The 12,277-nt window shown below is 41.3% G+C and overlaps 1 protein-coding gene across 1 annotated transcript in view; it reads right to left on the reverse strand.

Annotated features, from left to right (window-relative positions):
• Window positions 1-11,500, reverse strand: part of SHCBP1L (SHC binding and spindle associated 1 like) — a 30,247-nt gene extending 18,747 nt beyond the window's left edge. The window contains exons 1-5 of the mRNA XM_055582892.1: window positions 11,089-11,500; window positions 7,393-7,542; window positions 3,740-3,954; window positions 2,690-2,776; window positions 2,400-2,618 (exon numbers count right to left, since the gene is read on the reverse strand). Coding sequence (XP_055438867.1) covers window positions 2,400-2,618; window positions 2,690-2,776; window positions 3,740-3,954; window positions 7,393-7,542; window positions 11,089-11,487 — 1,070 coding nt within the window. The 5' untranslated portion in view covers window positions 11,488-11,500. The remainder of the gene's footprint in view (window positions 1-2,399; window positions 2,619-2,689; window positions 2,777-3,739; window positions 3,955-7,392; window positions 7,543-11,088) is intronic.
• Window positions 11,501-12,277: the final 777 nt, after the last annotated feature.

The raw sequence follows: 12,277 nt of genomic DNA on the forward strand, positions 1-12,277 counted from the left end.
GTTGCTAACCAAGTCTTCCTGGGATCCTGGACAGTTGGCATCTGCCAGGAGGGTTGCAGCCAGACATCAGCTCCCCAGAGGAGACACATGGCACACCTGAGACGGTGCTCTCCTGGCGCACCTAGGAAACCAAGCAGCTGGGACTGGGGAGGTGATTAAGATGCACAGCCCACCTGGGACAGTATGCTCTCCAAGCACCTGGTCACCTGAGCTGCTCGGACCTGGGAAGGGCACAAAACGCACGCCCAACCAAGTCTGTGCCTTTGTGGAGTATCTGAGAACCTGAACCTGAGCATCTAAGACCTGGGAAGTGTACGAAATGCAGGGCCTGCTTTGGACAGTTCTCCTGCAGAGCCTGAGCAGTGTAGACCAGGAAAGCACATGCCGCCATGAGCTGGGGCAAACCCAGTGTGGTCCATAACAGAGCACTCCCCACACATGCCAGTGATATTTGTTTGCAGTGTTCCTCCCTTCCCATAGCACAACTGAACAAGTGAGCCTAAATAAGTGACCACCTTTGCCCTCATGTGTCAGGGGGGAGATTAGACACTGAAGAGACTTGCAAACAGAGGAAGCCAAAATAAACAAAGAAGAGGGAACCACTCTAGAAGTGCCAGGTGCAACAGATTAAAACCCTGTAGTTAGCATTGACTAAGCATTGGAAGGGGCCTATAGACCTTAAGAAGAAGTACAAGCTGGAACAAGGAACTATCTGAAACTGAACTGACCCCACACTGCCCTAAACAGCTCCAGAGAAATTCCTAGATATATTTTTACTATTATCATTTTTTTTATTTTTTTACTTTTTAGATTTTTAAGTTCTTTATTAGTCCTCTAATTTTCATTTTTATAACCTACTGCTACTGCTGCTGCTGCTAAGTCGCTTCAGTCGTGTCCGACCCTGTGCGACCCCACAGACGGCGGCCCACCAGGCTCCCCCATCCCTGGGATTCTCCAGGCAAGAACACTGGAGTGGGTTGCCATTTCCTTCTCCTGACAAAAAATTAATCTCAAAGATAAACAAGCAGCTCATGCAGCTCAATTCCAGAAAAATAAACGATCCAATCAAAAAATAGGCCAAAGAAGTAAACAGACATTTCTCCAAAGAAGACATACAGATGGCTACCAAACACATGAAAAGAGAGAAAGGCAAATCAAAACCACAATGAGATACCATCTCATGCCGGTCAGAATGGCTGCTATCGAAAAGTCTACAAAGAATAAATGCTGGAGAGGGTGTGGAGAAAAGGGAACCCTCTTACACTGTTGGTGGGAATGCAAACTAGAACAGCCACTATGGAGAACAGTATGGAGATTCCTTAAAAAACTAGAAACAGAACTGCCATATGGCCCAGCAATCCCACTACTGTGCATACACACTGAGGAAACCAGAATTGAAAGAGACGTGTGTACCCCAGTGTTCACTGCAGCACTGTTTACAATAGCTAGGACATGGAAGCAAGCAACCTAGACGTCCATCAGCAGACAAATGGATAAGAAAGCTGTGGTACATATACACAATGGAATATTACTCAGCTATTAAAAATAATGCATTTGAATGAGATGGATGAAACTGGAGCCTATTATACAGACTGAAGTAAGTCAGAAAGAAAAACACCAATTCAGTATATTAACACATATATATGGAATTTAGAGAGATGGTAACAATGACCCTATATGCAAGACAGCAAAAGAGACACAGATGTAAAGAACAGACTTTTGGACTCTGTGGGAGAAGGCAAGGGTGGGATGATTTGAGAGAATAGCACTGAAACATGTATATTACCATATGTGAAACATATTGCCAGTCCAGGTTCGATGCATGAGACAGGCTGCTCAGGACCAGTGCACTGGGACAACCCTGAGAGATGGGATGGGAGGGAGGTGGAAGGGGGGTTCAGGATGCAGGATGGGGGACACATGTACACCCATGGCTGATTCATGTCAATGTATGGCAAAACCACTACAATATTGTAAAGTAATGCCTCCAATTAAAATTAATTAATTAATTAAAAAAAAAAAAAAAAGAATGACCATGCAATCTTTTTGTTTCCATTTAAAATAGGGCAGGGCTTCCTTGGTAGCCCAGTGGTTAAGAATTTGCCTTGCAATACAGGGGATACTGGTTTGATCCCTGGTCTGGGAGGATCCCACATGCTCTGAAGTGGCTGGGCCTGTGCGCCACAACTGCTGAGCCCGTGTACCCAGAGCCTGAGCTCTGTAACAGGGAGACCACCATGGTGGGAAGCCCTTGCATTGCATCAAAGAGTGGCATCTGCTCGCTGCATCTGGAAATGGCCGGCGCACAGCAATGAGGACCCACACCTACGACAACCAAAAAAATGAATAGATAAACAAATAAATAAATCTTAAAAAAAAAAAATAGAGCAAATTATTACCGGAGGCGTAAATCTTCCCACATTTTCAGTAATCCACAGAGCATTACTATCTCATAGTACTTTTTCCAGCATTCAACAGCTTCTGCTGCAGATGGATCTTCTTTAATATTGCTCTGATACTCAATGAGTTCAACTCTCTTGTTTTTATACTTCTCCAAAGTTTTTTTGAAACGTTGTGCAATAGGGCCAGGTATAGTTCCATCTTGTATATCACACCACCTGAAAAGTATCAGTACAGTGACAATGTTTATCTTACATAATGTGATGAGTAAGTTTTTAACTATACTTACAAATTAATTCTTTCTTCAATCAAAGCAGTATAATTCTCACAACTTTCTTCATCATCCCAGTCTCTCCAAAGAAAGTCATAAAAAAACCTATGACAAATCAGATTGAGATGACAGTGATCAAAATCAGCCAGTACCATGTTTATAATTAAAAAGATATCCTGATGTCAGAAATCTTTATATGAATCTTAATTGTTTAAAAAAATCAGTCAGTTCAGTTCAGTCCCTCAGTCGTGTCTGACTCTTTGTGACCCCATGGACTGCAGCACGCCAGGCTTCCCTGTCCATCACCAATATTTCAAAATAAACTTTCAGTGAACTAATATTAAAAGTAAAACTTCAAACATTAGATGATCTGCATTATATTTCAAGTTACTACAGATAATGTTTCTTGAAGTGGGATTATAAAATTCATGTTCCATATTTCATAGACTGTGGCTGATTTTGTTTACCAAATGAATAATATCTGAGATAGAATCATATTTTATATTGGGGGAGTATTAGGAAAACAAAGACATGCCCCCCAATATTCTGTATTATGCTTACATATAGCTTCTCTCAAATTGCATCAATGTGTAAGAAGCAATCATAATGGGGATGATGACATCTGGTACTTGTAATGCTTTTAAATGTGAAAAATGAAATCTAATATATTTAAGATGCCTAAATATGAGCAGAATATGGTGGTTTTGTTTTTTGGGTTATTTTTTTGCCACCCCTTGCAGCCTTCCAGATCTTAGTTTCCTGACCAGGAATTGAACCTGGGTCCCATCAGTGAAAGCCAAGGAATATACCAGAATTTAGTGTGACTTATCTCTAGAAGTTTTAAAATTCAATTTTTGTAAAATGCAAGATCAAAACCCAGCAAACTTATTGCCCACATAAAATACCTCCACAAGAGAGAATATTTTAGGTACAAATATGTACACTGAAAATAGAAAAATTGATTTCAGCAGTGAGTAAAAGTTAAATAAAGTACCTATATGAACAAGACTTACATATTAAATCAACTTTTTAAATATGAGAACTTTCAGAAGTAAAAAGCTCTAATACCTTACAGCTTCCAAGGCCAAAGCAATATCATGTAAATCAGAATCTTGTCCTTCAACAGGGTACACTTCCAAGAGAGACACACTATGCTCTAGTTCTTCCAAAATCTCATCAACCAAATCTCTTGGAATATTTGCAATGTTAGAAGAAAAGGGCTCAGCAACAGAAACAGTAACCTTGAAACAAGACGATGAGCTCTGGCTTGGTTTACAAGTTACCTAAGATAAATATAAAGTTTGTAGTTGTGAATGAAAGTAAATCACAAAGATTCTTCCTCAAATATGAGCTACTTATAACATTTCTTCTTTTAAATTTTTATGACTTCTCTAACAGTCAACGTACATAATAACAATAGATCAATACAGAATAAAATATCAATACAAATTTTCAAACTACTTCTTAAACAATTATTAGTATTTAAGGTTCATGAGAGGAACTGTCTCCTACATAATTTCTAATTTTGAGTTGCCAAACTTTTGGATTTTATAAAACAGTAGTATTAAAAAAATTTTTGGACTAATTTTGCCACGAAAGTGTCTTAAAATATCCTATTGTCTATATTGGACTCGGAAGCCTGGCCTGCTGCAGTCCACGTGGTCACAAAGAGTCCAACACTACTAAGCAGCTGAACTGATTATCTGTATTACAGTATTAGTAAAAGAAAGGATTGCTAAGTTAAGTTGCTTCAGTCGTGTCCGACTCTGTGCGACCCCATAGACGGCAACCCACCAGGCTCCCCCATCCCTGGGATTCTCCAGGCAAGAACACTGGAGTGGATTGCCACTTCCTTCTCCAATGCATGTAAGTGAAAAGTGAAAGTGAAGTTGCTCAGTCATGTCGGACTCTTCACAACCCCATGGATTGCAGCCTACCGGGCTCCTCCGCACATAGGATTTTCCAGGCAAAAGTACTGGAATGGGTTGCCATTGCCTTCTCCATAAGAAAGGATTATAAAATACCAAAAAAGTACAATGGACATAATAAAAAAGTTGAGTCCTAAAAAGAAAAGTAAAAGGTTGAATAAATTTAGTTTCATAAACAACACACTTGTGTTTTCTTGCCTTATTTCACCACAATAGAGTGATAACCTCTAGTATGTCTGAAAATAAGTGCATGAAATCACTGAGTTGATAGAAGCTTTATTTCTTTTTAAAGTCTTTATTGCCATTGTTACAATACTGTTTCTGTTTTATGTTTTGGTTTTCAGCGGGGAGTCATGGGGTCTTAGCTGTCTGACCAGGGATCAAACCAGTACACCCTGCATTGAAAGGAGAAATCTTAACCAATGCACAGTAGCTTTAAAAATTAATAAATTACACTAAGTATTAGCATAAAATATAGAATTACAGAAGTTGGTACAAATGTTCAGCTGTAAGATGAAAAAGGTTTAAGGATCTAACATATAACATAGTGACTACAGTTGATTTGTTATTCAGTCACCAACTCATGTTCAACTCTTTATGATCCCATGGACTGCAGCACTCCAGGCCTCTCTGTCCCTCACCATCTCCCAGAGTTTGCTCAAATTAATGTCTACTGAGTCTGTGATGCCATCCAACCATCTCATCTTCTGTTGCCCCTTTCTCCTCCCGCCTTCAATCTTTCCCAGCATCAGAGTCTTTTCAAATGAGTCAGCTGTTTGCATTAGGTGGCCAAAAGATTGGAGCTTCAGCTTCAGCATCAATCCTTTCAATGAAAATTCAGGCTTGATTTCCTTTAGGATTGACTGGTTTGATCTCCTTGCTGTCTAAGGGACTCTCAAGAGTCTTCTCCAACACCACAGTTCAAAAGCATCAATTCTTCAGCGCTCAACTTTTCTTATGGTCCAACTCTCACATCCATACATAGAAAAACCTTAACTTGGACTATACAGACCTTTGTTGGTGAAGTTATGTCCCTGCTTTTTAATATGCTGTCTAGGTTTGTCATAGCTTTTCTTCCAAGGAACAAGTGTTTTTTAATTTCATGACTGCAGTCACCATTCACAGTGATTTTGAAGCCCAAGAAAATAAAATCTGCCACCTTTTCCATTTTTTCCCCATCTATTTGCCATGAAGTATATGTATATATGACTTCCCTGGTGGCTCAGACAGTAAAGCGTCTGCCTACAATGTGGGAGACCCAGGTTCAATCCCTGGGTTGGGAAGATCCCCTAGAGAAGGAAATGGCAACCCACTCCAGTACTCTTGCCTGGAAAATCCTATGGACAGAGGAGCTTGGTAGGCTACCGTCCACAGGGTCACAAAGAGTCGGACACGACTGAGCGACTTCACTTTCACTTTTTCACATGTATGTATAAAATTATCATGTTATACACTCTATCTTACAATCTTGTCAATTATAACTCAATAAAACTGAAAAAAATAAACACTACCAATAATAAATTTTGAACATTTTCAAATACATGTCCAATAAAAGTATTACTTTTTTTTTTTACATATACAGCATTTTGGTGCTTAATTTATTAAAAGGAATCAAGTTACGGTCAATTGACTGGTTTTCTTACCTAACCATGCTTTCTTTCCTTCTCTTTTTTAAACTTTCTATTTTGTATTGGGCATAGCCAATTAACAAACAATGTTGTGACAGTTTCAGGTGAACAGCAAAGTGACTCAACCATACATATACATGTGTCCATAATTTATTTTCATATAACACAGAATTGAATTGTTTTCTGATAGTATGTAATGTAATGAGTTTCAAACACAATTTTTTTTCTTGTCACCAAAACCACAGATTTGAAATATCTATCTGAAGTAGGAGTACCACTTGTGATTGTAAATATTAATTTCTACACAGGATAATTGACCTTTAAGGCAATCAGATTTACGATGTCAAATATGCTACAATATTTAACCTGCTACTGCTGCTAAGTCACTTCAGTCATGTCTGACTCTGTGCGACCCCATAGATGGCAGCCCACCAGGCTCCCCCGTCCCTAGGATTCTCCAGGCAAGAACACTGAAGTGGGTTGCCATTTCCTTCTCCAATGCATGAAAGTGAAAAGTGAAAGTGAAGTTGCTCAGTCATGTCTGACTCTTAGCGACCCCATGGACTGCAGCCTACCAGGCTCCTCTGTCCATGGGATATTCCAGGCAAGAGTACTGGAGTGGGGTGCCATTGCCTTCTCCAACAATATTTAACCTATAGACCTATAAAAGCAAAATCTTAGATAAAAGCTTGGAAGTAGATGTATTATACTAAAAAGTCACTTTTCATAGGAAAAAATTTCAAATTTTACCAGTAATTTTCTGATCTAGTTTATTCTTTCCTAATATAACTAAACCTCATAATTCAGATAAATGAAGATTAAAGATAAATAATGGGAAAAAAGACCCAAATTAATTAAAGCCTAATTTACTAATTTTTAAGAAGTGCACTTTTATTTTTACATTATTTGAGCAATTGAAAGTAGGCTAATAAATATTATCTAATACTATGAGATTTGATTTAATGATAACTGTTTACAGGAAAATGTGTGCAAATACCCCTCCTTACCCTCTTTTTACACTGTTAACTTGTTAAGAAACTTAAATAGATGTAAACTTTTGTGAACCTTTAAGTATCCAAGCCTCAAATTTATAAAGTTACATTTTGGTCTTAAAAAGAACTGATAATTTCATGCAAAGAAAAAGGATCAGGTGAAAATTATTTACCTCAACCAATATACCAACAAAAGGGATAGAAGATTCTTCATATTTCACAAAGAATAACTCAGGATTAGCTTTCCAGACTCCAAGCCATCTGTCTTTCAACTTTAATTTTTCTGATAGATATTTACTCATAGCATCATCAGCATCTTCTGCCTAGCAAAACAAAAATATGTACACATATATATGAAATTATAGATTTATATGTAAGTATTTTTACTGATTTCTATTTAAGTATGCAGCCCATATGCCCTTAAAATAATGAAAAACTCAGAAATAATAGATTTTAACTGAATCTATATTTAATGAAAAATAGAAACATTAAAAAATTAGAATAAATTTAAAAGATATCTATTCACTCAATAGAGTAATTCAGAGATGAGACATCTACTTATTATTTATTTTTTAAGTAATTTGTTTTATTTATCTACTAAGCAATTTCAGTTCAGCCACTCAGTTGTGTCTGACTCTTTGCAACCCCATGGACTGCAGCATACTAGGCCTCCCTGTCCATCACCAACTCCCGGAGCTTGCTCAAACTCATGTCCATCGAGTTGGTGATGTCATCCAAACATCTCATCCTCTGTCATCCCCTTCAATCTTTCCCAGCATCAGGGTCTTTTCAAATGAGTCAGTTCTTTGCATCAGGTGGTCAAAGGATTGGAGTTTCAGCTTCAGCATCAATCCTTCCAATCAATGTTCAGGACTGATTTCCTATACGATTGACTGGTTGGATCTCCTTGCAGTCCAAGGGACTCTCAAGAGTCTTCTCCAACACCACAGTTCAAAAGCATCAGTTCTTCAGCGCTCAGTTTTCTTTATGGTCCAACTCTCACATTCATACATGACTACTGGAAAAACCATAGCCTTGACTAGTCAGACCTTTGTCAGCAAAATAATGTCTCTGCTTTTTAACATGCTGTCTAGGTTGGTCACAGTTTTGCTTCCAAGGAGCAAGTGTCTTTTAATTTCATGGCTGCAGTCACCATCTGCAGTGATTTTGGAGCCCAAGAAAACAAAGTTTGTCACTGTTTGCAATTGCCTCCCCATCTATTTGCCATGAAGTGATGGGACTGGATGCTATGATCTTAGTTTTTTGAATGCTGAGTTTTAAGTCAGCTTTTTCACTCTCCTCTTTCACCTTCATCAAGAGGCTCTTTAGTTTCTCTTCACTTTCTGCCATAAGGGTGGTGTCATCTGCATATCTGAGGTTATTGGTATTTCTCCCAGCAACCCTGATTCCAACTTGTGCTTCATCCAGCCCAGCATTTTGCATAATGAACTCTGCATATAAGTACATAACCAGGGTAACAATATACAGCTTTGATGTACTCTTTTCCTGATTTGGAACCAGCCTATGGTTCCATGTCCAGTTCTGACTGTTTCTTCTTGACCTGCTGAACATTCTTTAGTATTGCTTTTCTTTGAGATTGGAATGAAAACTGACCTTTTCCAGTCCTGTGGCCACTGGTGAATGTTCCAAATTTGCTGGCATATTGAGTGCAGCACTTTAACAGGATCATCTTTTAGGATTTGAAATAACAACTGGGATTCCATCACCTCCAATAGCTTTGTTTGTGGTAATGCTTAAGGCCCACTTGACTTCATATTGCAAGATGTCTGGCTCTAGGTGAGTGATCACACCATCATGGTTATCTGAGTCATTAACATCTTTTCTGTATAGTTATTCTGTGTATTCTTGCCACCTCTTCTTAATATTTTCTGCTTCTGTTAGGTCCATACCATTTCTGTCCTTTATTGTGCCCATCTTTGCATGAATGGTTCCCTTAGTATTTCTAATTTTCTTGAAGAGATCTCTAGTCTTTCCCATTCTATTGTTTTCCTCTATTTCTTTGATCACGTAGGAAGGCTTTCTTATCTCTCTTTGCTATTCTTTGGAACTCTGCATTCAAATGGGTATCTCTTCCCTTTTCTCCTTTGCCTTTCACTTCTCTTTTTTTCTTAGCTATTTGTAAGGCTTTCTCAGACAACCATTTTGCCTTTTTGCATTTCTTTTTATCGGGGATGGTCTCGGTCACGGCCTCCCGTACGATGTCACGAATCTCCGTCCATAGTTCTTCAGACATTCTATCAGATCTAATCCTCTGAATCTATTTTTCACTTCCACTGTATAATCATAAAGGATTTGACTTAGGTCATACCTGAGTGGACTAGTTGCTTTCCCTACTTTCTTGAATTTAAGTCTGAATTTGGCAATAAGGGGCTCATGATCTGAGCCACAGTCAGCTCCTGGTCTTGTTTTTGCCGACTATATACAGCTTTTCCATCTTTGGCTGCAAAGAATATTCTGCAAAATCAATATGATTTTGGTGTTGACCATCTGGTGATACCCATGTGTAGAGTCGTCTCCTGTGTTGTTGGAAGAGGGTGTTTGCTATGACCAGTGTGTTCTCTTGGCAAAACTCAGCTTTTGCCCTGCTTCATTTTGTACTCCAAGGCCAAACCTGCCTGTTACTCCAGGTAGCTCTACTGTAATTATACATACAAAAACATGGTTATTATCATGTTTAAAAACCTAGTCATGAATTTTTCTGAACTTTAAAGATTTAATGACCTATTTAGAATTTACTCAGCACATAAAATTTTAAAATAGAAATCCATTCTATAAAACAAATGAGCATACTAAGAATTCAATAAATATTTTGCCCATTTGGTTTTCTGCATTTCAATTCAACTACCTCAGGATGATAATGTAGAAATTCAGACATTAAACCCTGACTGATTAATGACACAGTAAAACAGGAAAAGGAGTTTGTCAAGGCTGTATATTGTCACCCTTCTTATTTAACTTCTATGCAGAGTACATCATGAGAAACGCTGGACTGGAGGAAGCACAAGCTGGAATCAAGATTGCCAGGAGAAATATCAATAACCTCAGATATGCAGATGACACCACCCTTATGGCAGAAAGTGAAGAGGAACTAAAAAGCCTCTTGATGAAAGTGAAAGATGAGAGTGAAAAAGGTGGCTTAAAGCTCAACATTCAGAAACCTAAGATCATGGCATCTGGTCCCATCACTTCATGGCAAATAGATGGGGAAACAGTGGAAACACTGGCAGACTTTATTTTGCTGCTGCTAAGTCGCTTCAGTCGTGTCCGACTCTGTGCGACCCCATAGATGGCGGCCCAACAGGCTTCCCCTTCCCTGGGATTCTCCAGGCAAGAACACTGGAGTGGGTTGCCATTTCCTTCTCCAATGCATGAAAGTGAAAAGTGAAAGTGAAGTCGCTCGGTCCTGTCTGACTCTTAGCGACCCCATGGACTGCAGCCTACCAGGCTCCTCTGTCCATGGGATTTTCTAGGCAAAAGTACTGGAGTGGGGTGCCATTGCCTTCTCCAGACTTTATTTTGGGGGGCTCCAAAATCACTGCAGATGGTGACTGCAGCCATGAAATTAAAAGACGCTTAATCCTGGAAAGAAAAGGTATGACCAGGGCCCTGATAAGGCCTATCTTCCTTCAGCTCTCAAAAAAACTGGAAAACGTTATGTGATCTGTTTGAAGGAAAAATCGAATTGGAATTCCTTTAACAGGGCCTGGGAACCTCTATCAAGGTGGAAGTCCTGTAAGCGTGGAGTAAATTTACTTTTGTGACATGCAGGTTCTTCGTGCACTCTGTGCCCACATCCGCACGGAAGGTGGCCCCGAGTCCCTCGGGGCCCACTGTCTTCTTGTCCTCACCTTGTAGCCCTGCAGCACTTCGTCGCAGTACAACGCCACCTTCTCCTCCCGCCACATCCCTCTCATGGGGAACACGCACACCGGGGGCAGCGGCTGCGCCTCCTCGTCTTCCTCGGGCACTGAGAGCAGGGGCTCCTCTTCCTCCTCTTCTGGCCCCTGTCCCGGGCCCTCGGCCTGAGAGCCCGGCAGGAGCTGGAGCCGCCGCCGGGCCGCCTCCCGGCCCGCTTTCCCCTTCACCGGGCGAGGGGAGGCCACCACCGACCGCACCGGGGGCGCGGCACTCTTCAGGGCCGCAGCCATCACCAAGTCCCCGGTGAGCGCCGAGACAATCTTCTCGCCTCGCCGGCCGGGGCTGACGGCTCGGACCGCGTCCTCAGGCACCCGGGACCCCGACGCCATCCCCTCAGCACCCTGCGGGCCAGCGGCAGCCGTTAGTCATTTTTCCGGCCTGGGCCGCGCGGGTCAATGGGCGAGCCGTACCTGCAGGTCCCGCGACGAGCGCGGCGGCTCGAGGGCATGCCGCCCGGAGGGATGAGGTGTTGGCCGCGGGTCCGAATCTGGGGGTTGGCGGCGGGTAGGAATGCTGTGGGGAGCGACGGGGGCGGGACGCGATGGAAGGAAGGTTCTGGGCGAGCTGTTGGCGGGCGGGGGAGGGGCGCCACAAGATGACGGCCCGCTTGGCGCCCGCTGGGTCTGGTGATGGTGGTGGTGGTTTAGTCACTCAGTCTTGTCCGACTTTTTGGAATCCCATAGACTGTAGCCCACCAGGCTCCTCTGTCCATGAGATTTTGCAGGCAAGAATACTGGAGTGAGGCGCCATTTCCTTCGCCAGGGGATCTTCCCCACCCAGGGGTTGAACCTGGGTCTCTTGCATTGCAGGCAGAGTCCTTACCAACTGAGAAATCAGACGCTGGGTCTAACCTCACCTTGCCCTCTTCAGAACCGTCTCTTTAGAGACGGAATTCTCTCCCAAAGGAAGATTTTCGTAGGGTCCTCATACGTTTTCAGGGTGATTGTGGGACACCCTCCACATCTTCATAACCTAATATATGTAGGTGGTACCTAACCCTCCATGCACACGTGTCTGCTCAAATACAGCCTGAAAGAAAGTTTATTTTTATACTGAGTGGCAATGGTAGCTGGACCTTTCTGGTTATTGCTAGAGGAAAATCTAGGGACAAATCCAGCA

This window comes from Bubalus kerabau, chromosome 5 (assembly GCF_029407905.1).
Source record: "Bubalus kerabau isolate K-KA32 ecotype Philippines breed swamp buffalo chromosome 5, PCC_UOA_SB_1v2, whole genome shotgun sequence".
Classification (NCBI taxonomy): Eukaryota; Metazoa; Chordata; class Mammalia; order Artiodactyla; family Bovidae; genus Bubalus; species Bubalus kerabau.